The 27,185-nt window shown below is 64.0% G+C and overlaps 1 protein-coding gene across 2 annotated transcripts in view; it reads left to right on the forward strand.

The window, feature by feature from the left end:
• Positions 1-280: 280 nt before the first annotated feature.
• The window catches only part of ZFPM1 (zinc finger protein, FOG family member 1), a 73,463-nt gene continuing 46,558 nt past the window's right edge, over positions 281-27,185 (forward strand). The window contains exon 1 of one of the 2 annotated variants that reach the window (XM_070500276.1): positions 281-1,031. In XM_070500276.1, coding sequence (XP_070356377.1) covers positions 317-1,031 — 715 coding nt within the window. In that variant the 5' untranslated portion in view covers positions 281-316. The remainder of the gene's footprint in view (positions 1,032-27,185) is intronic. The other variant, XM_044761795.2, reaches the window with a different exon arrangement.

The raw sequence follows: 27,185 nt of genomic DNA on the forward strand, positions 1-27,185 counted from the left end.
CTAGACCATGTGGGGCGTCAAGGCTTCGGTTCCTGACCAGGCCCTCACTGACCCCATCCAGTGGGCGGAGGGGGCGGAGAGCCTAGGGGGTCGGGAGCAGGCCCAGGCCCTGGGGGCGGGTTTACAGGGCAGTGGGGCGGAGCCATGGGCAGCCTGGGGGCGGGGAGGGGGAGGAGCCAGGGAGCCAGGGGCGGGGCCTGGCCTGAAGGGGCGGAGCGGGTCGAGTCAGGCCTGGGGGCGGAGCTAGGCCGAGGGGTGGGTCCAGACAGGCCTGGAGCCCGGCTGGACGAAGTGCCGCGGGACTGCGGGGAGGAATATGTCGGTGAAGAGTCCGAGCGAGGCCTGGAGACAAAGCTGCAGGGCCGAAGGAGGAGTCTTGGAGGCCCGTGGGCTACCGAGGGCCGGGGGCGGGGCCAGCACGGCGAAGGCGGGGCCGCGGGCGGGGGCGGGGCCAGGGCGGCAGGGAACCGACCGGCCCGGGGGCGTGACCAGCGCCGTGCACCGGGTAGGCCAGCGAGGAAGAGGATTAGCCCGGGGCGGGGCGGAGCGGCCTGCGCGAGCCGGGGCGGGGCCAGCGCGGAGGGGCGGACCCGGAGGCGAGGCGCGGGTGACGCGCAGGCCCCGCCCCGCCCCGGCCCGCCCGCCCCGAGCGCTCCGGCCGAGGCCGCCCGGTTCTCCGCGTTGCCCGCTCGTTCCATTGAGAAAAGCCGAGCGGCGGCGGCGGCGGCGTCTGCGCGGGAGCCGAGGAGCCGGCAGCAGCCCGCCGCCCGCCGCCCCCGGCGGTCCGCGCGCCCGCAGCGCAGGGCCGAGCCTCTGGCCTCCGCAGCGGCGCCGGGCCGGGCACGGCGGGCTGGGGGCGCGGGCCGGGGCGGCCGCGGAGCCCGGGGGCCGGGGGCATGAACCGCCCCGCGGCCCCGCCGCGCCCCCGCCGCCCGCCGCCGCCCGCCAGGGGCTAGAGGCGGCCGCCGGGAGGGCGCGCGGCGCCGGAGACATGTCCAGGAGGAAACAGAGCAACCCCCGGCAGATCAAGCGTGAGTCAAACTTTGCCCGCCCGCCCCGCGGCCCCGACCCCCGCGCCCGCCCCCGCGCCCGCCGCCTCTGCCCGCCACGCCGACGACCTTCACCCCGCGCCGCGCCCCCCGCGCTCTGTGCCAAGCGCGCCGTAATCTAATCTCCGCCGGCGGGCCGGGCCCCCGCGTCTGGCTCCGGCACCAGGGGTCCGGCCCGGAGGGGGTGTCCACCCAGAGGGCCAGGAGCGGGGTGGCGGGGGGCGCGGCCACCTCGCGGCCTGCCCCTCCTCCGCATCCCCGAGATGGTGCGGCGATAAGGCGGCCCCGATCTGGGCTCAGATAAAGTTTAAAATATTCCATTCTGCAAGTCCCATCCTGATAAGATCGCTCTGTCGGGACGGGCTGAAATTGTGATCTTATCTCACGCAGTTGACTCTCCCAGGCTTCGTATCTAGAGGGAGACAGAGAGAGACCTGGGAGGGAGAGGGGGCACCCGGGGCCGCGTGGAAATGAACGGCCAAGTGGCGGGGACTGGCCGCGCCACCACCACTGGTACTGCCAGCAGAGCCGCGTGGATGGCAGCTGGGTGCAGCTACTGCAGCCCATGCTCTCCGCTCCAGCCACTCAGACTCCCCGGGCCCTGTCGCCGGGGTCTGGAACTGGAGCTTTCCCTGCCTGGAGACAGCGTCCTGGAGGTCCGACCCTCCTAGTGTCCCGGCTTAGACCACACGGCCAGCAGACAGTGCGCTCGAATGCCAAAGGAGCCGCTCCAAGTCAGGGAAGGGGCTCCTGGGGACTCAGCCCCGGGCCAGGGTCGCCTCTGCGCGTGTCCAAGTTTCTCGCCCATCCGGCCCTCGGGCCACTCCTGGGGGACCGGGCGGCTGCTGCGTCCTCACTGCTGATGCCCTGGCGATAAGAGGGCCCGGCACTCTCGGGGCCACTCAGCTTCGAGAGGAGGGAGAGAGAGAGCGCACAGGAAGCGCCACTCCCCACTCTTCGCCATTAAAAACTTTGCGCCTCCTCGGCCAGAGCGGGGGGAGGGGCTTCCTCCAGGGGTCGCGTCTCCCAGGCCAGACAGGCAGGTTGTTGGGGCCTCCCGGGAGGCGACAAGGAAGGCCGGCGCGCTGCCCAGCTCCAGGCACCCGGACACTGCCACTTCTGTCCACATGACCACTGCCACCAGGACCCTATGTGCATGTGCCTGGGGGAGCGTCTACTCCGAGTCCCCCAGAGTGGGAAGGCAAGCACGAATCCGGGTTCCCGTAACCCGACTCCCTCAGTGTGCAAGTGGGACCTGTTTTCCGAAAGTCACCTTCTATCAAGTCAACTCAAGTATTAAAACCACCCACAGGTCCCGATCTGCGCTGCTCTCCAGTTTCTTTTCCCCTCCTCCCCTGTGCGCCTCTGTTGGGTCTGTTCTCGTGTGTGCGTGTGTGTTGGTGTTTCAGCATGATGAGAAATGCAGATAGCACGGGCAGGGAGATCGCAGGTTGGGAACCGATCGCCAGTACCGATAAGGTCTCGAAGGGCCCAAGCGTCGGGGCACAGCTGGGTCGGCCGAGCCCTGTGCACTGGGGACAGGGACCACACCAGGGGCGCAGGGAGCCCAGGCTGCCCACTGTCAGCACCCCAGGACCAGGCCAGGAGAGGAGGCCGGGACAGAGAGGCGGGGCCGGCCACCCTCTTGTAGCCCCAGGCCTGGGGCGCCTCCTCCCCCTGGCAGATCTTGGCGCGTTAAGATGCCAGCGCTGATTGTCACCAAGCGGCGGCGCCCGCCCTCCCGCCCTGTGCCCGCGGCTGTGCGTACGGCCCTCGCAGTTGTGCGCCGGTCGTGCTGGCCTCACCTGCGACCAGGCCGCGGGTGTGGAGGGGAGGGGGCCCAGCGCTTCGGGCCGCCGCCCCCCGCGTCCCTGCCGAAGCCGAAGCCGAAGCCCGGGCGCAGCTGCCCGCGCCTCTGTGCGCCTTTTGTTCCGCGCGAAGATAGATGTGCCGCGCTGATAAGGCGCGCAACCGATGGCGGCGGCGATAGGCGCTTCCATTTATTAACTTCAAACGTGGGAGCGGGGAAGGGCGGGGCGGGAGCGCGGCCTTGGCCGGCCAGATGGCTGACACGATAGGCCGGGCCACACTGGCGGGGCGCGCGGGGCAGAACGCAGCTCGGGACCCCCGGCCCGGCGAGCTTTCCTCCTGCGCGGGTCGATGTGAGCTCTGATAAGCGTCGGGGCTGGTCGGCCGGATGGCGATCGCCAAGAGCGATAAGAGGCCTTATCTGCGGCCACCAGGCCTGGCCGGGTTCGAGGCAACGACAGCGCGGGGGCGTCGCGGCCTGGGACCCCGCTGGGGCGGGGCGGGGGGTCGGCGTCCCTGCCCGGGTCCGTCTGGGCGAGTTTTCATCCCAAACACACTTAATTGCCAAGAAGTTGGTCCTCCCCCTGCGGGTGGTACAGTCCGTCAAAATGAAAGAAAACTGACTTTGCGCTGGCCAGGAGGGGGAGGGCTGGGGAGGCGGACTCCCCGCCCTGATTCCTACTTGATAGTGTGAGATAGCCAGAGGCAGTGGGGGTCACCTCCCGCAGGAGAGAGGGTGTTTTCCCCTGAATCATGGGTTGGTGTGCGTTCCTGGCAGATCTTAGGTGTAACCTGCTTGGAGTTTTCTTGAAAAAACAAATCAAGGTGGTTTCCATTGCCCAGGCTGAGTTTTGTGGGGAACCCGGTGTGCTGAGGTCTTTTTGAGCGGGTTCCCCAGATCAGGAGGGGAGGTCTGAGCAGACCTGCCTTGACTCACCCAGCAAGCCTTTATTGAGCACTTGCTGTATGCAAGCACTGGGTCATGGCGCTGCCTTGGGGAATCGGGGGAGGGGCGAGCACAGGAGGGGCGGGGCCAGAGCGGCGTGGGAAATAAGCACAGGGAGGGGGTGGTGAGCAGCTGGGGGGACCTCCAGCCAGGTCAGGAAGAGGCTGCCAATGGGTGGAGGCGCCTCCAGGGACAATGGGCTGGCCTCAGTTTCCAGCTTTGAAAGATGGGGACAGGAAGAAGCTCCCAGGTCAAGTGGGCAATGTGGAGGGGCCCGAAGCCCCTTTGCAGTGGGAGGCACTCAGGGACCATGGATCCCCGATGCCAAATGGAAACCAAGGCCAACGAGGTGAGGGGCTTCCAGAAGAAGCGGGGGACTTGTCTGGGCCCCACCTGTCCGGGCCCCAACAGCTACTCCATCTCAGAGGAAGGTGTTTTTCACACGTTCTCAGAGTTTGATTAAACAAATTATTGGTGGCCACAGGATGACTAATTCACTCCAAGCTTCAAAGCCACCCACCTGCTCTCCCAGCAGCCCCACACCCACCGGTGGGGGTGGCAGTGCCTCCTGGCGAGGGCCAGCTCTGGGAGAGCCTGGGGTAGGCCCGGCGCGGAGTGAGGTGGTCCCTGCGAGGTTTTGTGAAGGAAAGAGGGATTCTCTGCAGAGGGCCATGCACCCAGTATAGGAGGCCCCTGGGAGTCCACCTGGCTCCCAGGAGCCACCTGCAGTGCCCACCACCTGCTGTGATAGCAGAGAAGCCAGGAAGGAGGGGCTTTGGCCACCCAGCTGCCCCTGACCCGATCCACTGTGGGCGGTTACTTTGCCTTCCACAGCCTCAGTTTCCTCTCTCTGGAAAACAGGTGTGATCAATGCCCACCATCCAGGAGTCAGCAGGGATATAAGTCCTGTCCTTGGCCAACCTTGGCCCCCTTGTCAGTCCCAGGCACTGGTCACCATCCCTGAGGGAGCAGAGCTACGGTGTGCCAGGCGTGCTCCTCCTCAGAGCCCTGAGGGCCTGGGGCCAAACTACGGTGACCAAAGGGATGAAGAGCTCTGAGACTTGGAGGGACTTGCTCTCAGCCCCCAGCCCCTGAACCTGGCCTTGAGCGGACTCTGATGGACGCTGGGCCCCAAGCTCTCACCCCGACATGGGGCTTCCCCCCGGCTCTGGGTTGCTCTCGGTTGTCACCCGTTCCTGGGCCTCAGGAAGACAGTCAGCTGTTCATTCATTCGACAGGGATGATAATTATCCACCGTTGCTAATATAGGCTTCCTCTGTGCCAGGCCGCACAGTAGCATAAAGCAGGTCCTGTTCTTGTGGCCATTTACATCTGGGGTAGCAAGCACAGAGCAGTGACATTCTCACCCAAGGAAGTGGCAGAGCCAGAGCTGGAGGGCAGGTGGCCCTCGCTCTGAGCTGGTGTGTCCATGAGCACTGTGCTGCTTTCCCGCATCCTCCTGTCTCTGTCTGCCTCTGGGCTTCTCCGAGCCTCAGTCTCCATGCCTGTGAAATGGGCTCCTGGGAGCGGAGGTGCTCGGGTCTTCCCCCAGCCCTGCCCTCGCCCACTCTCCCATGGCCTCCTTCCTAAGACCTTCCTGCACAGAGATGATCCCTGGGGAGGCTCACCCAGCCCACCCCGGGGCCTGAGCCCCAACCTGGTCCCACTGCCCAGCCAGCCCCTCCTCAGAGGTCACCAGGAGCCCAGCATGGCACCAGTACTGCCAGCGATTTAAATGGGTCAGTTGGGGAAGAAAGGAGGAGGGAATGTGATGCCATTAATTGTACCCCTTATCTCCTGTTTCTATGCCAACCAGACGTTCCTGGGGCTTGACGGGCTCGTGAATAATACTCCAGGCGGCCTATCTGCCATCGACAGGCCTCCTCCTGGAGGCAGCTGTGGCCTCACCGATTGGTATCGCCAACCCCAGAGACCCAGGCCAGGGCCACGTTGTACACCTGACTGCACTCCTGCCCACCCAGCCACCATCCCTGGGCCTTCCTGGAGCTGCCCTATGGTCCCTGTCCCCATTTCACAGAGGGGGAAACTGAGGCCACAGCCACATGTCCGCTCTCTGGACTACGTCCACTGCTCCCTCTCAGGCAGGAGTGGCCTGGGGCAGAGGGGTGCCGGATGTGGGGCAGCAACACCTGCCGAGGGCTGGCTCCACGCCTCCTGGCCTCCCTGGGCCTCAGCGCCCTCCACTGTGGCAGGAGGCAGGCAACCCCATGGGTGAGGGCTCAGCCCCCTTCAAGCTGCCCTGCATGTTCCTGTGAGAAAGGAGAGCCTCGCTCATGGGGGCAGCTCCCTGGCTTGTTTCAGCCCCCCGAGTGCCCAGTCCCTCAGCTCGGTCTCCCCCCGAGCCTCCGCTGGCAGGCTCCCACCTCCCCACCCGCCCTCCTGCAGGGACCTCTCGGTCTGCCGTCACTCACTCCCCGGGGCCAGGATCTGCATCTGTCCTGTCCGCACACAGTGGGCCTTCCGGAAGTGTCTGTCAGATAGATGACCTATGTGCACGGCATGAAGTGAACGTGGGCTCAGATCCCGGCTCTGCCGTTTCCTGGCCGCGGGACTATGGGCCAGGCCCATCCACATGAGCCTCAGTTTCCCCATCTGCAAAATGGGGATAATGACATTGCCAGCCCCTGAGCACAACGGTGAGGATCAAAGGGAAATACAGGTCACCTAAGACAGCTGCCACCAACCCCGTCTTCCTCCTTCTCCGGGTCTTCGTGGTCGGTCAGTCAGGTCAGATCTGTGGTGTCTAGCTTATCAGAGATGGAGTAATCCCTTTCCCAAACTCTCTCAGAGCGTGACATGCAGGGCCTGCCTGGGAAGGGCCCCCATACCCTGCGGCTGCAGAGCTCACTGTGCCAGCCCCTGGTCGTGGGGCCCCTGCTTCCTGGCCAGCCATTCCCTCCTGCTCATTCCCACTGTGATTTGCCAAGCAGGTACCCCAGGCTGTGCAACCTTGACACAAAGCTTGCCCTCTCTGGACTGGGGGTCCTCTTTGTCAGGGGAGAGGAAAAGAAGGGACTGCGCTAGGGCGTTGTCAGTGATATTCCTCTGACCTCGCCCCCTCATCACCTCCCCACCTGAGCTCTGGGTGGGTCTGGACCAAGCCACCCTAGAGCTGAGGGGCTGTGGCGTCAGGCAGCCAAGTGAGAGGACCCAGGGTTTCCTGCATCCCTGTACCCATTTCACAGAGGAGGAGCTGGAGGCCTGGAAAGGAAGGGGGCTTGCCACGGGTCCCCAGCCAGCAGTTGGCAGGGCCGGGAGGGCAGTGGGCCTGTCTTAGCCTGGGAGACCAGGTCCAGGAGGAGTGGGGGTCTCCACGGGGAGGCACACTTGGTGGCTCCTGGCAGGGCCAGGGCAGTGTGGCGTTCCCTCTCTGCCTCAGTTTGCCATCAGTTCAGTGGGCGTATCCCAGTGCCACGCCCTGGTTTTCAAATGACGACGTGAAGTCACAGGAGTCCTGCCCAGGGCGAGGAGGAAAAGAGGGGGCCGGTCTGGCTCTGAGGAGGCTGGGCTCTCACCCTCTCCGCCCTCACCCCACCTTCTCATCTCAGCGCATGGGCCTGACTTAGAAAGCCCAGGGCGAGGCCTGTGGGTCCGGCTCCAGCCCACGGCTCCCGGCCGAGTGGCCTCGAGAGAGTCTCCTCCACGCCGGCCCTGCTGTTGTCATCGCAGAGTGGGCGCTCGGCGCTCAGCAGGCTGGGGGACGGAATGAACAGCAGCGTCTAGGGCACACCTGGGTCCCAGGTTGGGATGGGGGCCTGGGCTGTTTGTTGCTGGGTGACAATTTGCTCCCGCCACCCTAGCTGTTCCTGAGGCCACTGGGCAGACTGAGGACAGAGACCTTTCCTTCTGAGACCCGGGATTCCGCCCTCCCCCTGTCCCATACCGCGAGGAGCGTCGGCTTTGCACTCAGGCCTGGGCCACCCCCGCGGGCCAGCCCTCACTTCCAGGCCAGGAGGCTGCTGCAGTGGGGGCCACCACTTGGCCTCGAGTCCTGGCCTGGCTGTGACCCTGTGGGCAAGCGGCTTCTCCTGTGCCTCTGTTTCCACTTTTGAAGCAGGAGTTTAATAAGAGCTCCTCCCTCCGGGGGCCTTTATGTGGGTCCCTGGGATCCCAGATGTGCACTCCCTGGGAGCTCTGGTCGTATCACTGATATTTTGCCAGAAGCCCCGAGGTCCAGACCCTTCACACGGAGTCCCGTCTCCAGCCTTGCTCTCCTTCCGGGGTTAGTTTTTGAAGCAGGAGGGCCTGGTGGGCAGGTGCCCTGGCTACACCACGCCCTGGGCCGGGCCGCCCCGCACTGGAGCCCCGTCAGCCCTCATCCGAGGGTCTTGGCAGCTCCCTGATCATCAGCATGATGATGGACCCACGTTACAGGTGGAGAAACTGAGGCCCTGGGAGATGGTGTGGTGCTTGAGGCCTTGAGACACAGGAGCGGGTCTGTGGGCCCCAGGGGTGGGTAGAGGTTTCTCTGGGCACTGCCCACTCAGCCCCCAGGCCACCTGCCCTGCTGTCCTGCCCCCTCCTCCTGCTTCTCCCTCCTCCGCAGCCCCTTGTCTGGGAGAAGGCAGTGGCCCCACTGGGGCAGGAATGTGGCAGCTGACCTTGGGCTGGAGCCAGAGCCGGGTTAGGCAGATAAGCAGGCCCCTCCCTTCGGCCTCCCCTGGGCCTGCCAACAGGCTGGGGACTCTCAGAGCCTTGGTTTCCCTGCCTGTGACAGGTGATGGGTGCTGGTGCCGCAGGCTGGCATCCCCTCCTGCGATTCTCTAGATGCCCGCTGAAGTTGGGTTCTCAACCCATTTTGCCTCCAAAGAAATGGAGGGTCAGAGAGGATGGGTGGCTGCATCAGGGTCACACACCACATGAGTGTTGTGGAAACGGGATCTATGGAGTGGTCTGCGTAAGTCCTGCCCCAGCTCCTAGGCTGCATCCCTGTGTCCCAGGTGCCCCCAGAACTGACAGACATGCTGCTTCCTGGGAAGGAGGGGATGGCCACAGTGGGGACTCTGAATGCGGGTGCCTCCGGGAGCTTCCCTGTGGGCAGCCACTGCGGAGGACAGGCTAGAGTCCCAGGTCAAGTCTCTGAGTCTGTGGGTGTACAGAAGTTACCTTGCCTTCCTGAGCCTCTGACTCCACCTCTGCAGGATGGGGAGTCATGGGGACACTGGGCTGGGCTCTGAGGGTGCCTGGGCCTCAGTTTCCCCTACAAAGAGGAACAGTGATGCCGACCTCGCAGGACGGTGAGCCTGATATGAGGTGGGTACAGCCTGGACCAGAGCTGTGTTGTTTGACAAAATTAAAAGAAAGAGGCCAGGGGCCCCTCTCCCCTCCCAGTCTCCCTGGGGCTGCTTCCTGCCGGCTCCTGTTGGTGTCTGCCCTGAAGCCCTCCAGCTCTCCAGTCTGCCCTGGGTGCTTGTCACAGCCTCCTGCCTCAGTTTCCCTTCCTCCATCCAGCCTCCATCCCACAGGTGAGACTCAGGGAGTAGGAGTGGAAGGGGCCCCAGGGTCAGGGGGTCTCGGCTCCTTCCTGGATGGTGAGGGCGGAAGAGGGCCTCCACTAAGGCCTCGTGGGCGATGGCGGGTCCATGCTGTCGCTGCTGGGTTCTCAGCCCCCAGCGAGGGCTCAGGGGGCCTGGAGCTGCCCCTCAGCTGCTCTTGGGGCTGCTCTGGCATCAGCGCTCGGCCCTCGCGACAGGAGAGAAAGCCGCGCTCAGAGCCTGGGCAACCACAGGGCGTCGCGTGGCCTCCCCCATCCGACCCCAGCTCATCCCACAGTCAACCCCGGGCTCGCCGGGCACTGGTCCCCATGGCCAGCACAAGCAGCAGTGCTGAGTCCAGCTGGGCCCAGGACTTACAGATGTGAGCTCTCATCCTCCCCCAGTGAGGAGCCCAGTGCACAGAGGGGAAACTGAGGCTCAGGGGCACACCAGGACTGCACTGGAGCTACCCCCCTGGGAGGGAGAAAGAGGGAGGCCACAGTGGTGATGTCCATGGGTGGCACTCCCTCAGCCCCCTGCCAGGCCCAGCGACGCCCATGTTCAAGTTCTGGAAACTGAGGCCTTCCTGTGGTCCCGGGCAGCGTCCAGCTCTTCTCTCTGGCCGTTCCTCACTGGCCGCGTGACCTTGGGCGAGTCCTTTCCCTGCTCTGGGCTGAGGTCGCTGCTGCCCAGCCTTCCAGCTGCAGGAGAGAGACCAGCGCCGCCCCTGAACCGGCACATGGCAGCCAGGCCTGCCCGCAGAGCTTCCTGGTCAAACGGGGCTTCTGGCAGCAAGCAGCCCTCGGGGGAGACCCTTGTCCACACCTCAGCGGCCCCTCTTCCAGTGGGAATGAGTGGCTTTGGGGGCCCCTTCCTCTGAAAGGACAGAGGTGTTCCATTCAGGGGCCCAGGGGCAGGTGGGAGGCCCTCGACCTTTGAGGGGCGTACTGAGCATACCCCGGGCTCTCAGGCTGTCGAGGGTTTACCAGGATGTCCCACCCTGTCGTTTTTGTTACTGATACTTCCTGCTCTGGCGCTGGGGGCCTAGACAAGCCTTCCAGCCGTGGGACGGGGGCCCAGCCGGGGGACGGGGGCCCAGCAGGTCGCAAGGCAGGAGGGCAGGGCGCTTGCACCCAGCCCCACCTGCCATGCCCCCACACAAGTGACCCTTTTCACTTCTTTGGCCTGGCACAGCTTAGGAGGGCCTAGGACCACGCAGCCCCACTGGGACCCTGAGGTGGCCTCCTGCCTCAGTTTCCCCTCCTGTGCAGTATGCCCACACCCAGCTGCACCGAGACCAAACAAACATTTTCCCAGAGAACAGAGGGACCCCCTATGCTCACGGCAGTGGCCTTGATGGTCAGTGGGCGCCCTGGCCCTGCAGCCATCCCCTCTCCCGCCCAGCTTTGCCGGCCGAAGCCCTGTCCAGCCCGAACTGTCTCCCGGTCCAGCCTCTGGCGGGCACAGGTTTCAGCTCCGGTGATAACTCGGAAAGTTGAACTGGCCCCATTACCGCGCCGAGATGGTTGGCGAGATAGGGCCTTGATAATGGGAGAGATAGGGCGGCTCCATGGCCAATAGCCCGGGCTCCCCGCCCATTAACATTCCCCACCAGCGATCGCTCTCGCTATCTCCTCTCTTTCCACTCCTCCCGCAGATAAGAATGGAAATTCTGACTTCATAGCTCACTGATTAAAGTGTCTGGATTTCTTGATAATACACAGATAAATTATGTTTTTGAAAAAGAAGGTAGGGCGGAGGGTGGGGGCCCTGGAGGGGAGCCCTTGGCCAGCTCTGGGCCTCTCCCGCCCCTAGGCCGGCCGTGACCCTCCTGGCCCTCTGGACACAGGAGCGTCAGGCTAGGGAGGGGCCACTGCAGCAGGAGGATCCTGCGGGAGGGCCGGGCAGCCTGGAGGGGCACCCTCCCTGGGGACGGGAGCCTCAGCAGCCCCTGCCGGAGCTGGGGGTCTGTGCCTGGCTGCCTGGGCTGACTCTGGGGACGCATCTCCGTACCTCAGTTTCCTCACCTGTCAGAGGGACCCAGGCTTGTGGAGTGTGGGTCTCTGCCATCCCCCCAGCACTAGAACAAGGCCTCACTATGCAGTCAGGGCCCACGAATGTCGGGGCACCAGGCAGAACCCCGTTGGCCACAGGGAAGGGGGCTCCCACTGGCTCCCGCCCCGGCCGAGCCACCCAGCCGCCAGCGGCCCGGCTGCTGTGGGTGACAGCCGGTACCCAGATGGGACTGCAGTACGTCTCCACGCCTGTCTGGATAAAGCAGCTCCTTCAGCTGATCCGAGATGCGTGCTGATGGCGCGATTAGGGCCGCGCTAATCCTCCCACAGAGGGACAGGTGCGACAGCCATGGCCGGCGCTGCGAGAGGGGCACCCAAAGCCACGGCACCCACGACGTCCCCACCAGGGCAGTGGCTGGACCGAGCTCTATGGTGCCTGCAGAAAGTCCTCCAGGGGGCTGCCCGGGGCTCCCGGCAGGCGCAGGACAGCTGGCCATTTCCCCCCTTTCTGCATTTACTTTTTAAGCAACTCTCGAGAAATGAGACTGTGCTCCCAGAGGCAGGAGGTCTGAGGGGGCGGTCAGCAGCGTTTCTGGGTGGCTCTGGGACTCCTCAGCTACAATCTAATGGTGGTCATTGTTAGGTAACAGCTCCCTTTATTGCGTGCTTGCTGTATGCCAGGCCTGAACTTGACCTGTAGTATCTGTGGAGTCCTCCCAGCAGCTCTGGGAGGGGCACCACTGACGTCATTTCTCCTCAGAGGAGGACTCAGGGCTCAGAGAGGTTGAGTAACTCACCCAAGGTCACACAGCAGGAGAGGGAGCAGTAGAGACGGGTTCAGAGCCCTGGTCACGGTCTGGGTCTCCATCCTGGCTGGAGGTTCTGGGGCTATTAGCAGCCATGGGTCTCCACCTGCCCTAAGGGGACTGTCCCCTCTGTTTCAGGGAGAAAAGCCCAGGCACAGAGAGGGTGGGCAACTGCTCAGGGCCACACAGCCCTGTCCAAGAACACTGGACGAGGGTGACTCTCCTGCTTATCTCTGGGGGTCGTTTCATCTGCCCTCAGAAAACAGGCTTGTGTGGTGATGAAGCTGGCTTCTTTCCGTCTTTGGGTCCTTCTTTGTTTCAGTATTCTGAAGAAAGTCAGCTACTGCCAGTAAAAGGGGTGCGTGTTTCGGGGAGAGGGACAAGTGGAGGGGTGATCAGGGTTCGAATCCTGCCCCCGGGTGGGTGGCCTGGGTAAGTGACTTAGCATCCCGGGGCTTCATTTCCTCCCCGTACAGTGGGCGTAGTAGCAGTTCCGGCCGCCTCGACTTTGAGGAACGAGATGGCAGAGGAATGGGGAGAGCGTCCAGGGCTGCATGCGGCTGCGTCCATGTTCTCGAGGGGGCTGCAAGGGCGAGGGTCCCGGGGCCACCTCCGACGCCCTCCCTGCTGCACACCCTCCGTGAAACCCACCAGCATTCTTCCTGGACAGTTTTGGGCAAACGGCTCCAGTTTGCAGAGGCCCAGGGCCCCGTCCTGTCACACCGTGACCAGGCTGCTTCTGGAGCATTTGTGCTGTGGCCCTGGGAGTCCACTCTTGGAGGACCCTTTGTTTTCACCAGGACCAGAGTGAACACAGGATTGTGGGGTCCAGCCACCCCCATCGCTGTGGCTCACAGGCACGTCCCTGTTCTGAGCCTGTTTCCACATCTGCTAAATGGGGCTAAAGACACTAAGACCCGCCCTGCAGGCCCTGGGCTGGGACTCAGTGGCCCCCAGACCATCTCCGCTGAGGTCTCCCTGCCTGGTCAGCACCTGTGCCTCCCTGCCATGCCCTCGGGGCTCACAGGGCTGTTGAGGGAGGAGCTCAGCCTCCAGAGCACCAACCAGAGAGGCCCGGGTTCAGATGTCAGCCCCACCGCTGCCCTGTCCAAGAAGCAGGTGTCGGCCCCCTCAGGGTGCTTTCCTGGAGCTGATGAGATGGAGCCAGGTGCCCTGCTGCTGCTGCCGTCCCCGTGGTGACAACAGCCCTTGGGACCCCCACCCCTCCAGCTGGCGGCCAGGGCGCTGACTGTGTTGGACAGGGCTGCCCCAGAGAGGGAGGCCCCAGCCCTCAGTTCTCGGCGGGGGTGGGCTGCACCTCCCTCCTACGAGAAAGAGAGAGAAAAGGGACTGATGGAGAGGGCGATAGGCTGTGTGGTGCGGGAGTCCTATCGCCTCATCCATCTGCCGCGGCTCTGAGCGCTCTGTTGTTTCCCCTTATCTCACCCACCAAAATGCCAGGAACAAAAGCGCGCACACCCACACACTCACACATCACCCGCGAGCCCACCGCCCAGCAACTGGGAGCCGCCAGAAAACGGTGCCACTGGATCTAAGACGAAAGCCAGGGGGTTCGAGTTCTCGTAAAATCATCGTCATCATTATTTTGCACAGGAAACCGAAAAATGGCCCTCCGTGAGACGAGGCAGCTAAAATTAAGAAGTTGCCCCTGATGCCCCTCCCTGGGGGGCAGGACCCAGCCTTGGGGCGAGGTCCCAGCTGTGCTTCTGCTGCTACCTGGTTGTGTGGCCTTGGGCCAGTCTCTTTCCCTCTCTGAGTCATTTGTAACTGGTGTGGGGTCCGGGATGAGGGTTTAGTAGAGACTTCGAGCAAAAGGGAGAGCCCACACGATCACCAAAGTCCTTCCCTGTGGCACGCCGCCCTTTGTGTCTTGGGGGTAAGGCAGGTCCCCCAGAGCGCAGCACCCCAGAACCTACCCCCTCAGAGCCTGGTCTTCGCCCAGAGCCCAGGCCACCCAGCCTGGCACTCCAGAGTTTGACACCCCCACAGCTCAGATGCCCCAGCCTGGGCCCCCAGAGTCAGGCACCCCCAGAGCTCACACACCCCAGCCTGTCCCACACAGCCCAGGCCCCCCAGCCTGGCCCCCAGAGTCTGGCACCCCTACAGCCCGGGCCCCCAAGCCTGGCCCCCAGAGTCTGGCACCCCTACAGCCCGGGCCCCCCAGCCTAGCCCCCAGAGTCTGGCACCCCTACAGCCCGGCCCCGAGAGACTGGCACCCCCAGAGCCCAGGTCCCCCAGCCTGGTCCCCAGAGTCTGGCACCCCCACAGCCCAGGCCCCCTAGTCGTCCCCTCAGGCCCCGCCCCCAAAGTCAGGGAACCAGGGGCCTAACCTGTGTGCCAACAGCCAATAGGAACAGGCTATGCAAATGAACAGGAGCGAGGCCCGGGGATTGGTTGAGTTCCGCGTACGGGGCGGGCCTCCTCGGGGCGGGGCCTCTTCCAGAGAAAGCCCTTAATTTGGGGGGACAGTGTCCCGTCCCGGACTTTGCCCCGCTGGTGGAAATCCCCCTGGCCTTGGAAGGGCCAGCCTTTCTGGGGCCTTGCTACTTGGGCCACCCATTTGCCTGGGCACAGGAGGCTGGGCAGGCTGGCCTTTGGATGACCTCCTGCTGAGCCTCCCAGACCCCCACGGCCTGAACTGGGGGCCCAGGACTTGGGCGTTCCTGAGATTAGCAACGCCAACCCTCGCTCCCAGATGGGAACGCTGAGTTCAAAAGTGGAGCAGGGACGGCTCAAGGCCAGCCAGCTCCCCCACCACTCCCCGTGTCTGGGGCACCTCCAGCCTGGTGCATGCTGTCCCCCACTTTTGCCGCCCCCCCCCCCCCCGCGCTGTGATTTTTACCCAGAATCTCGCTCTGCCAGGCTCGCTGTGGCCCCATCTTAATGAATGACAGTGCCAACCCATTCGCCAAACCTGCTTCCCCATCTGTAGAATGGGAGGGTCTGGTCTGTCTGCCTCCCAGGGCGGTTTCCGTGCCCTCTGCAAGCCACATCCTCTCCCTGGGCCTCAGTTTCCCCATCCACACAACGACGGCTGAGACAGGAGTTTCTCTGGGGGCTCCCTGCTCTGTCTGTGACTGTGATGTATTCTAAATCTTGGAGTCTTCCAGATTTCCTGTTATCAGAAATTCACATGATGAGAGACCATGTCTCTGGGAAGCGTTCAGGCAACTTGGGGGGATTCTCATTGTCTTCGAATTCACCTTGCACCCCACGAGATGTCTTGTCAGCAAGATGGGGCCCAGGTAGGTCCAGCCAGCCAAGAGCCCGGCCAGAGGCCCCCAGGGTCCCACAGCACCTGCAGGGCTTTGTGACCTGAAAACCAGCCACAGGTGTGGGCATTTTTCAGAAAAGCATCAGTGGAGATTAGCAGAGGGGCTCGGAGGAAAGGAGCTCAGGCTGAGGTCCCAGGGACCAGAGCCAGACTGCCCCACCTCTCTGGGCCTCAGTCCCCAGCCCCCATCAGATGGGGCGGTGCCTCCCTGGGGTGGGAGTTGGTCCAGGAGGGTGGAAGGACAGCCCCCAGCAGCCTCACCTGGGAGGAACCCCTAACACCTGCCGGGAAATCCCTCCACGAGAGGCCCCCCGTCAACTGGGGCAGCTCTGTCTCCCGCAGGACAGGGCGGTTATCCAGTAGGTGCTCTGTAAATGCTCCCTGGACTGATTTCTAGCCCCCACCTCCCACCCTGGGCCCTGTCCCAGGAGAGCAGAGCAAAGCAGAAGAAAAAGCCAGCACCTCCGAGCGAGCACTCTGGTGGACGGTGCCCGGGAATGGACGGACAGGCTGACCCCTGGACGTCCTTTCGTGTTCACATCTCCATTCTCCAAACTTGTACTGAGTCCCTGCTGTGTGTGGGGCCGAGTCCCTGTCCTCGTGGGGCCCAGGCTGGTGGGGAGATGGGGAAGGAACACTAGGAATGAGTCCCTGATGATGGAGGGTCTTAAGTGCTGTGGTGGGGACCACGGAGGGACCCCCTGTAGCTGGGGACTGGGGGTCGTGGAAGGCGAGGTGGCCATGCTGAAGCAGAGACAGATGGTGGTGTGTGTGAGGAAGAGCATTCTTGGAAGAGGGAACAGCAGAGGCAAAAGTTCTGAACAGGGAATGAGATAGGCGGGAGGAGAAATGTGAGCCCCCCGCCATGCGAGCATCGACCAGCACAGTCAGGGCCCAGGTCAAACGCCAGCACCGCCTCAGCTTGCCGCCTAGCCCCCGCTCCAGGACAGACACTCCCTTCCTGTGTGCCCTCACCAGCCACGTGGCGGGTGTGCCCGGGGGTCCCCTTCTAAAGTAACAGAGGGTGGGTGGGCCCAGGGTGTGGAGTAGGGACACAGGAGTTGTGTGGCTCCCCGCTCCTCCTGACCAGACTTTTCCTCTGCGCCGCCTCTGCCCTAGCCGGATGGGCTCGGGGAATTCAGCCTCATCCTTCGTTCTCAGGCCACGTGTCGCCCCGCCCCCTTCCCCACTCAAGCCAGCAGCCAGAGGGCTTGGCTCAAAGCTGTCCAGACCCAGAGTTGACTGTCATTGCCATGGCTTTTTTTTACCCTAGAGGGGTCAAGGCCACAGGTCCCGGAGTCACATGGCCTGGGTGCAAATTCCAGTGCCCCCACTCGCTGGGTCCCCTCGAGCCTCCGTTTCCTCCTCTGTAAGATGGGGACAGGCCCTGCAAGGGGGTGAGGCTGCATGGGGCTGTGTGGAACGTGCTTTGCACAGACCCAGCAGTCACCCCGAGCTCACTGGATGTTCCTGAGGCAGGGGAGGGCCTCCAGACGCAGGGGAGCCCTGGGTTCTCCATGCAGATGGGGAGGGCCGAGGTGTGGCCAGCCGCGGGGTTTGCCCAGGACTGTTTGCAGGACAGGTCAGCTCCTCTGGCCTTCCTCCTGGACTTGCCACGGCCTGCCAGCATCCCCTGCCCCTGTCCACGGACACAGGACCGGACCCCGTAAGCCCAGCCTCAGTCTCCACACCCAGCAAACGCCCGAGGCAGCAGGGCGGGGAAGGCCATGTCACTAGGGAGGGCTGTGCACTGGCTAGGGAGGCATGTCTCTGAGTCCCCAAGGAAAAGAATGGTAAAACATACATCGCATAAGATTAACCATTTCTGGTGGATAGCTCAGTGGCGTTAAGTACATTCATGAGGTTGTGCAGCCATCACCACCATCCCTCTCCAGACATTTTCCAACAGAGATACCATCCCATTGAGCACTAGCCCCCCACCCCCAGCCCCTGGCAGCCTCCGTTCTACTCTCTGTGAATTCCAGGCTGATGCTTTACCTCCCAGTTTTCAGTTCAGGATGGCAAGGGGCCTGCCCAGCAGGATTTGAGCCTGGTGTCCCCCTCCGGCTTCCTGGACGTTGTGCCTCTGGGCCCCCTGGGGATGAAGAGCCCACTCGGCCAGGAGGCCTTGCAGAGCCTCCGACTCCCCGTGGGTCCAGGAAGCCCCTCCACCCTCTGGGTGCCTCAGTTTCTCCATCTGTGCAGTGGGAGCAGAGTAATTTGCTGCTTGGGACCCGACCACACCCAACAGGCAAACAGGCCAGCCCTTCCTCCCTGCACGGCGTCCCGGGCGCCCGAGTAGCAGCCCGGGTAGTGGCCACAGTCTGGACACTAGAGTCTCCAACTGGGGATGCATCCCACTCCTGACCCGCAGGGTGTCGGGCCCGCCTGGTGGAGGAGGTGATAACCGGCCCCTCCAGACCACGGCAACATGGTGTGAGCAAAATCCTGGACCAGAGCGGCCTGCAGTTCCCGCCTCCTGGGGCCGCGGCTCCTCGGGAAAGGGGGGCAATGGGAGCACCCCTCTCGCGGGCCATAGCGCAGGAGCCGGTGCGGCAGTGCCCGCCAGCAGGGTCCTCCGACGGGCCTGGGCAGGCCTGTCCTTCGAGCACCCGGTGTGGGGGCCCTGAGGGCAGCAGCCCGGGAGCTGAGAGAGGAGGAGCCTGGAGCCAAGGAGGGCTCGGCGCTGGGCCGGCCCCCTGGGGATCTCCCACCCCACCCATCCGGTGGCAGGTCCCTGTCACCCTGGAGTCCCGTCCCCTTCCAGGAAGCAGTCTGCCTGCCTCCGGCTGACGTCCAGCCGTGGCAATGGCTCCATTAGCCGCGTCCCCGCTGCCATCTATCAGCCCTTATCACCCATCTGGAGAGAGAATCGCTTGGAGCCCGCGGCGCCCCGTTTTCTCGGACACGATTCCCTGTCTCCTCCCCCGCTTGTGCTCACCGCTCTGTGCCCTGGCCTTGACCACCACCCTCACCCCATGCCGTGGCCACACGCCCTCCACCTCCCCACCAGCCACACTCGTGGTCTTTGCCATTCAGCCCCAAGTGTGTTCTTGCCAACCCCCTGCGGCCCGCAAGTGGCCTCGGCCCTCCCCTCCCGCCCAGGCCACGTGGTCTGCAGTACCCCCCCGCCCCCGCCCCCGCCCCCCCCCCCCCCCCCCGGAGTCTTGGTAATCGGTTCTCCGGAGGGAAACAATCTCTTGTAATCTATCAGTGGCTATCGGGCCCATCGGAGGGCCGGGAGTGGCCAGGCCCAGAGATGGCGCCAACCCTGAGCGTTGATAAAGTTCGCGAGTTCGGCGGTGATGAATGTTGAGTAAGTGCAGGCAGCCCCGATAGGATGTGGACTTGGCAGGCCCGCAGCTCCGGCTGAAACCAATCTCTCCCCTATCAGCCGGGCCGGGCTTTCTCAGGCCCCGCTCTTTCTTCCCGCCTCCTCCGCCTCTGCTTTCTCTGGCCTCGCCCCGCCCGGCCCCTGCCCCTGGGGACAGGAGGGGGACCAGCCTACTGGCCCGAGAGAGGGGGCAGGCTTGGGGCAGGGGAAGATCCTGAATGAGGCCAAGGAGGTGGACCGCGCTGGGGGCTGCCTGGAGGCGGTGGCCGGCTGCAGGAGCCACACGCCGGGTTCCTGGCTGCGTCCAGCGTCTGCGTTCTGCTTAGCTTCCCACGGTGCCGAGGGTACAACCCTGGCTCGGCCGCCTCTGTGCTGTGGCCCCGCTGCCTCTCCACCCAGCCCGTCCTCAGCCAAGGCACCAGAACCCACCAGACTCTTTCCGGGTTTCCGGCCTTTGCACTGGCACTTCCCTCTGCCTGAGCATTCTTCCCTGTTCGCATTGCAGTTTAAACACTGCCTCCTCCGAGAAGCCCTCGCTGACCACCCCCACGCCCGCCTGCCCTCTCCATCCTGCATCTGTCCTAGCCCTCACAGTATCTGAGGTGTGTGTCCACCCCCAACCCAGAATGTTTGCCCCATCTGGACCACAGCTCTTTTCTGCCCACCCCTCAGCAGCTCTACAGGTCAGTGGGTCGACACCCCTTTGCCAGATGTGTAAACCAAGGCCTGGGCGGTTCCCTAGGCCCAGAGCCACGGAGCCCAGCACAGCCGTTTGAGCAGATGGCCTGAGGCTTTGAGGGGGCCAGGCGGGGCTGGTGTGGCTGCTCTCTGCCTCAGTTTCCTCCTCTGCACGGTGGAGCTGGTTTCCCCACAGGCTGGTGCTGATGAGCTGGCAGAGCTTCAGAAACTGTTGAGGGCTGTGCACACGGATCCTGGTGATCTGAGACAGAAGGAGCCACAGCTCCTGAGGGGAGGGGCTCCAGGTGCCAGCCACTTCATACCCCTCTGACCCCCCACTGCAGCCAAGGAGGCAGGTGGACACCCCCACATGGCAGGGAGAGGCGCCCTGGCCTGGGCCCTGGCCTCTGGGGGACAGAGGTCACACGACGGCCAGGGAAGGAACAAGGAAGGCACTAGAAGGGCGGGGAGGGCTTCTCCAAGCCGCAGTCTGTCCGTGACACAGAGCCAGGAGCCAGGAAGGGAAACTGCAGTCCGGTGAGGGGAGGGCCGAGGCCTCGGGGCAGGGAGCCATGCAGACCCGGGACTGAGTACCCTACTCTACTCGAGCAGGCTTCCCCCATAAACAGGGACAGCGAGTGGGTGAGGACTCCGGGGAACTCGGGGCAGGGCTCAGGTGGAGCAGGAAGACGCCTCTGCTCTCCCAGCTGTGAGGCCTTGGGCAAGTTTTTTTACTGCTCTGTGCTTCAGTTTCCCCATCTGTAAAAGGGGGTGACATGAATTCGGGGAGTCGTTAGGAGGATCAAAAGTCCTGTGTGGTTAAGTCTGTAGATCTGGGCCTGATGCGGAGGCCACTCCAAGTGCTCGCTGCTGCTACCGTGTTATTATTACTGTTGTTGTTTACGCCTGCCCAGGCAGGGGCGGGCTAGGAGAGGCCCCGTGAGGCCTCGGGGGGCAATGTGTGCAGGGAATGTCGGCTCACCGTGGGCGCGGCCGGGGGGCCAGGCTGTTAAGCCCCCCAAGTTCCACCCGTCGGTTACGGGGCTGGCCACAGGAGGAAGTGGTGGTGGCTGAGACCGGGATATGGGTGCAGGACCCCCGGTGCCAGCGCCCTATCTCCCTGCTTCTTGCCCCTCCCAGCCTGGAGCCCCTGTACCCGCACAGGCCTCAGAGACCCCGGGCGGGGCCAGCCAGCTTATCTTCTGCCAGTGGGAGCAGGTGGCATGCCTCTGGTCCTGGGTGCTGTGCCTGGTCACCCACCCCGACATGTAGTCTCCAGACCCTCTTCCATGGGGGCCCTCTGTGAGCCTGTTTCCCTCCCCTCGCGTGGTCACCAGTATTGAGCGCCTACTGTGCGCCGGGGTTACAGGGGAGAGAGAGATGGGCTGGGCTGGGGTTTGGGGTTTGGCCCAGAGGAGGGTAGGCAAGGGTGGGGACACTGGGGGAATGTCCCGGGGAAGCTGCGTGCCGGGGGGACGGGTGTGGATGGTCCTCATGCAGTGAGCATGCCCTTAGAACCCACGCTGACGGCCCGAAGGCAGGCCTGGGGAAGCTGACCAAGGGGCGGGCGGCCACAGGGTGGGGTCTGTGGCATGAGGGTGCCTGAGGCCTGGGAGCTGGCCCTCCGTCTCCACAGCAACGCAGGTGGACAGCAGGGCGCTTGGTTACAGCGGCCCCTGGGCGTGATGGGGACACAGGGACAAGATACCCGCATGGGCCTGCCTGCTGGCCTCTCCCTGCCCCGCCCACCACCTCCCGCGGGCAGGGCTTATTGTGGGCCCGGCACCCAGGGCTTCCTCCACACCCTCGAGGGGAGGCCAGCCGCCCACCCGGCTTCTGTGAGGGCATCAGACCACGGCGTGGAAGAAGGGACCTGGAGGAGGGAGAGGGAGGCTGGGGAGCGGGAATGGGGCAAGGGCACGTGGACGCAGCACATGGCTCTGGGGTCAGCAGGACACGCAAGAGCAGACAAGGAGGGTGACAGGTGCGGCGGAGGCTGAGGCTCTGACAGGTCCTAAGGGAGCTTTGGGAGAGGAGCCAACGAGGATTTGGTGCTGGGGTGAGTGTCTCCACGTGAGACTGGGCCACAGGGACCCTGGTTTTATTTGGGTTGCACGTGACCATCCCACCCATCTTTCAATAAACTGGCCTTTAAAAGCTGAATGATGCTACAAGGATGAATCTTACTGTAGGTGAGTTATAGCTCAATGAAATATCTTTCATTTGCTGAAAGCTGAAGCGGCCACAGCAGCTCCTGCTCGCTGACATAGGCTGTGTTTCCAGAGGACACGGGGCCCCCACCCGCACGGCTCAGAGCGCTGCCAGGGCTCGCTTGATGCTCAGGCGTCTCCTCGCCTCAACAGCCTGGAGTGTGTTGTGATGGCGGCCGGCCACTCCAGCCTGGCTTCCTGGGGACAGTTGCATCCCTCTGCACTCCCCTGGCTTGGCCTGAGCGCGTGCGGGGCTGAGAGGCTGCACGCGTCAGGGTCCCGCTCACCGCAGCAGGGCAGATGAATTGACAGTCAAACGGCTGGAGGGGGTCTGACCACCCAAGGCAGGAAGACCAAGGCCTGGGAGGCAAAGGGTCTGGGACTCAGATGTCTGCTTCTCAGGAAGAGGAGTGGTGAGCTTCCTGTCGCAGGGTGTGTGCAAGCACCACCTGGCTGACCCCTGGTGGAGAAGTGGAGCATCAAGCCACTGTGCAGTCCTGCAGTTGGGGGAGGGAGGGAGCAGTGAGGGAGGCATCTGGGCCTAGGTCCTCCGCACATGCAGAGGCTCGATGCTAACTCTCCCCTCCCAGGGGCAGGCTGCCTGCTCGAATAAGCCAAGATTATCTAGCCAACATCCTCTTTGTGGTCACCCTAGCTGTCAGCCAGGACCGATCCTGGCTTAATGAGAGCCGCTGTTGGGTCACAGTGAGGGCCTGTGGGGCCCCTCCCAGCCCGTGCCCCTCAAAGTCCCCAAGACCCCCTGGGCTCCTGCACGTCTCTAACAACACCCTGGTCCTCATGGCCATTGGTGCATCCTTGAACATGGGGTACAACCACTGGCCGTCACTATGGGGCACCTTCCTTGAAGCTGGCTGCGGTTTGGGGTCCTGTCCTCCCACTGGGCACTGGGGGGGCAGGTAGGCGACCAGCTTCCCCCGCCCATGGGTGAATTGCACAGACGACTCACAAATAAATGTGAGGCCCCAGAGGCGGCCTAGACTGAGTGGAAGGAGGCCTCGGCCAGGCAGGGGGGCAGCGTGTGGCTAGGAGGGCAGCAGAAGGGTTTGGGTGTCATCCTGGGGGTGAGGGTGGAGGAGCCGGGAGCCCAGGAGGGCGTGTTCTGAGGGGCCTGGACCCACGCTGGCTGTGGCTTAGGGAGAAGAGGACGGCTCAGGCCACATTTAGGGGGGTGGGTGAGACGTGAGGTAGACCCACCAAGAGAACTGGAATTCTTGTGGGGTCCATGCTGGGTTTCTGGTGGGAAGTGGGCACAAGAGGACCTGCCTGGAAGGGGTCAGCGCCAGGGACCAGCCTGGCCAGGCACCCAGGAGGCTCTCTTGGAGCTTTAGGCTCCTCCGTGGGTGCCTGCGCTCCTCCAAGGGAACCCCAAGCCCTCTGCTGCTACGCCAGGACCCGCCCCTGTTCTAGATGGTAGCAGAGCTTTCTAGGAAGCCCTGATGAAATGAACCCCCTCCCCAGGGCTCTGGAACTTTCACGCGGGGCTGGAACCTGCCCCTGTACCCGCCCCCCACCCCGGGCTCCTGTGCTGCCGGGAGCCCTGCTGTGCATGCCCCTGACCCCATCGGCCACACAAGCCCCGCCTCACCAGCCCTGGGACCATCTAGGGCCCTGGGCTCTGGGGTGTGGGACACCAAAGCCCCACATCTGGGCTCCCCCCACCCACCTCCCTCCTCAGCACCGCCCTCTTCTAACTCGCTTCTGTCCAGCCACCTCGCCTGGAGGTCAGCTCAGCCCCTTGTTACATTGTACACAAAGTGCGAGTCCCTGGGTGCCCGGGGCTGGGCGCTGTGCCTCAGTGTCCCTGTCTGTCAAACACTAGCCAGATCAGAGAACCTCCGGGCTGGGAGGGGGCGTAAGAGCATCCTGTCCAGGGCACAGGGCAAGGGACGCTTCACCAGAGGTCACACTGCCCGCCGCCGAGAGGTCAGGCTCTGCTGGGCCCCAGGATGGCTGGGTCCCAGCCACCCTGGGCTCCTGAAGCACGGCCCCTGGGAGAGTGGGGCTGTCCCCACTGCCTCTCTGTCCCCGCTGTGGCCCGAGCTGCCCCGCTGCCCAGCGGTGGGAAAGTCTGAATCTGTTGCTATTTTCTCTCTGTTATCGGGGCCTTATCTGGCTGCTGTGCTACCCAGAGGCCAGGGTCTCTCTCCTGGCAACACCGTGACCCCGCCCGCCCACCGACTGCCCAGGGCCAGTGGAACAGGAGGCCAGGCCTTCTGCCAGCCTGGGGGAGGTCTGTTCTTCTGCTTGCACTGCCCTCCCCTGGCCCCAGCCCCCCAGCCCCGTCCACCCCCACCCCACCCCCATGCCCAGAGGGCAGGTGTGGCACCTCCCAGGAGAGTTGAACAATAGCAACGGTTGTAATAATAAGGCAAGTCTGTGTTCAGCATCCACTGGCACGACCTTGCTGAACCCTGACCCCAGCCTAGAAATGAGGCTGCTGTCATCCCATTTTCCGAGAGGAAACCAGGCTCGTGGGGTGTGGCCTGCACCAAGCCCCACCTCCGCGTCATGTGATGCCTTCTGCCTGGAGTGCTTTCCCTGGCCCCAGTTGCAGGCAACCTCCTTCTGTCCCCTTAATATCTCCACGCACTTGTTGCCTCCTCCAGGAAGCCTTCTCTGACTGGCATCTCCACCTCTCCTTCGTGGCAATAGCCGCCCTTGCCTTTTCCTTTCTTGGGGGTTATGTCTTGATTGCTGAAGGGTCTCCAGCACCTGGTGCAGGGTCCGGGGCTCGGTGGACCCAAAAAAGGTTTGATGAGAATGAAGAGCTGAGCTGGTGAACCCCTGAGTGAGTGAAGGAAGGAAGAGTGACTGAGATGAGGCCATCGGAGCCCCGGTCCGCCCACTGCAGGGTGCACCTCCCAGGGAAGGAGGGCCCGCCAACGGCGAGCCGGGCTGTGGTCAGAATCCGGCCCTGACACAGGAGGGGGCGCCTGGGAAGGTGCCTGCACCTCTGCTTCGTCCTCTGTAAGCTGAGCATAAAAAGGACCTTCCAGGGAAGCATAAGCGACCCATGTGATGGGCAGGCGCACGGTCGGCCGCAGGAAAAGACCCGCACGGCTGGTGGAGCCCTGGGTCTGGCTGGCAGCTTGCCTGACTTTGCCCTAGGTCTTTCACATAATGCTTCCGATGGCCTGGGGGGTGGCACATGGCCTCCATCTGACACGGTTCAATCTGCAGGGGCCAGCAGGGCTTCGCCCAGGGCCTCCGGACTCCCCATCCAGTGCTCCGAGCCACCGCATCTGCACCCCACTGGGGGGTTTCCGGGGGGGCCACGGTCTGGGGGACTTGTCACCCCCGCGGCCACCAGCTCCAGCTTTCTTCAAGGCGTCATTCGAAAGGCCCCCCAGCTGCCTCACCATCAAAGCCAGGAGGGGGCCAACCATCGCCGCGGCTTGGGTACGCAGAAGGGAGCTGGGATCACTCCGCTGCACAGAGCTTGTCTCCATAATTCAGTTTTAAAGCATGAAAAAGGGAGTTGATGAAATTCTGCTATCAGCGCCGAGCCAATATGCAAAATATCTCGGTCCCATCAAATAGCTATTATGTTCTCATTTCCACGGGCGTCCGGCTTAATGAGCTGGAGGCGGGCGGCGCGTGGGGCGTCTGCGCACCGCGATAACCAAGGGGCTTGGGCAGCGAGGGCTATGCCCAGAGCCGCCCCGGTGATGGCGACCACCATGGTCACCTGTGCACGCCCCTAGGCCGGTGTTCGCCCATGAGCAATGGGACCAGCGTCACCCCAGGCCGTCCGTGGGGCGAGGGCAGGGCTGCGGCCTGAGCCCGGGTCCAGGAGGGTGCATGCTGGGGGATGTTCCCGCCCCCCGCCTCCTCGCCCAGGGCCGTGGACACGTCCATTCACCTTGCTGGACCTCAGTTTACTCATCTGCGAGGTGGGCGTGACTTAGGCTCATGTCTGGGGGGTGTCAGGGGCTTGAAGGAGATTTGCCTGTCGTGACCGCTATTGGACCCTGCCTCTCCACCCACATCCCCCCACTGTCCTTTCCCACCACCCCATGCACCCGGTCAGGCTGCCTGGGAGTGCCCCCCATGCATACCTTCCCCACCGCTCCTTCACCTCTGCGCTGCAGGCCAGCACAGGGCTTGTATACAGGCAATGTTTAATAATAGAGCATGCCCCCCCCGACACACACACACACACCACCCCACTTCCCAGGCCCTGCTGGGTAGTGGGTGATGGTGACATGATGGTGACAGCTGATGTTTGGTGCCCAGCCAGGCCCTGGGCTGAGCTCCATGCAGGTGAGCATGCGAGGTGCAACCTATTGTGGTTTCCGAGCACAGAGAGGTGGATTGACTTGCCCAGGGCCACGCAGCAGTGACCCACCTGCCCAGTAGTAGGTTGGCCTGGCCCAGCTGTTGGGGTCTCTGAGCAGAGAGGGTCCCACAGGGGCCGGGCAGGGGTCTTTCCCAGCCCAGGGCACCCAGGGAAGCCGCGATGTCTCCCCACTGCCCCAGCCAGCAGGGAAGGCTTCCTCCCTGAGCCCGGGGTGGAGCGGGGACCCAGGTGCCCCGGTGTGACCCAGGAGTGTCACAGGGGCTCAAGCAGGGGCGAGGTGGCACGCTCTCAGGTGCCCAGGTGGCATGGGGGGCGTTCACACGCCCCCTCCCACTGTGCCAGGAGCACCCCGCGGTTGGTGGTTGTCTGCAGTTATCGGAGCGTCTTAATTGCGCTGGAACTGAATTAGCAGCGGTAGACTCTGCCAGCCGCCCGCAGCCTCTCTCCACACTCATCTCCTCGCCCGTGTGCAGAGCGCGGGCCTTTGTTTTGCAGTGAACGCTCCGACAGAGCTCGGCCCGGGGCTGAGCCCACCTGGGCGGCACTGGGAGTCGGGCTGCCATCTGTCCAGGTGGGGCAGGCAGGGAGGGTGTGTCAGCTATGTGTCCCGGCGTCCACCCGGCCCCTGCTCTGGTCCCTGCGCTCCCCAAGCACAGGTGGCTTCACAGCCGCTCCCCAGGGCTGGCGCCTGGGGCCCTGAGGTCCAGGCTGGTCAGCGGGTGGGGTCCCAGCTCCAGGCCTCCTATTCCAGCTCTAAATGAGCACAGGGGGCACCAGGCTTCTAGAAAGGGGCTGGCAGGTGGGCTGAGCCTGCTGGCCATGGTGACCACGGTGCCCACTCAGACCCGACCCCACAGGTCGGGGAGTCAGATGCCGGCCTCCACCACAGCCTCTGCTTTCCTGCCCCAGCACATGCCACGGGAGGGACGGCGGGCCAGGCCTCCCACCGGCCCCGGCCATGAGTCAGCCTGGGCTGGCTCTGTGTGGTCTGAGCCCGGCTGGCCGAGGACTGCAAGTGCCTGCCCGCCTCCTCTAATGACAGCTCTGAGGTGTCCTGTGGAGGCTGGGATCAGAGGGCTGCAGCTGGGAAATTCGCCCTGCCGCCTCCTGTCTGGGACCCTCTGTGGCTCCCCAGTGCCCCCAGGATCAGGATCCTCAGGTCCCCCTCTTCCCTCCTCCGTGCTGCGGAGCCCCACCCGTCTCCAGCTCCCTCTGCCTGGACTTCTC

The sequence above is a fragment of the Equus asinus genome, chromosome 28 (genome assembly GCF_041296235.1).
Source record: "Equus asinus isolate D_3611 breed Donkey chromosome 28, EquAss-T2T_v2, whole genome shotgun sequence".
In the NCBI taxonomy this organism is placed as follows: domain Eukaryota; kingdom Metazoa; phylum Chordata; class Mammalia; order Perissodactyla; family Equidae; genus Equus; species Equus asinus.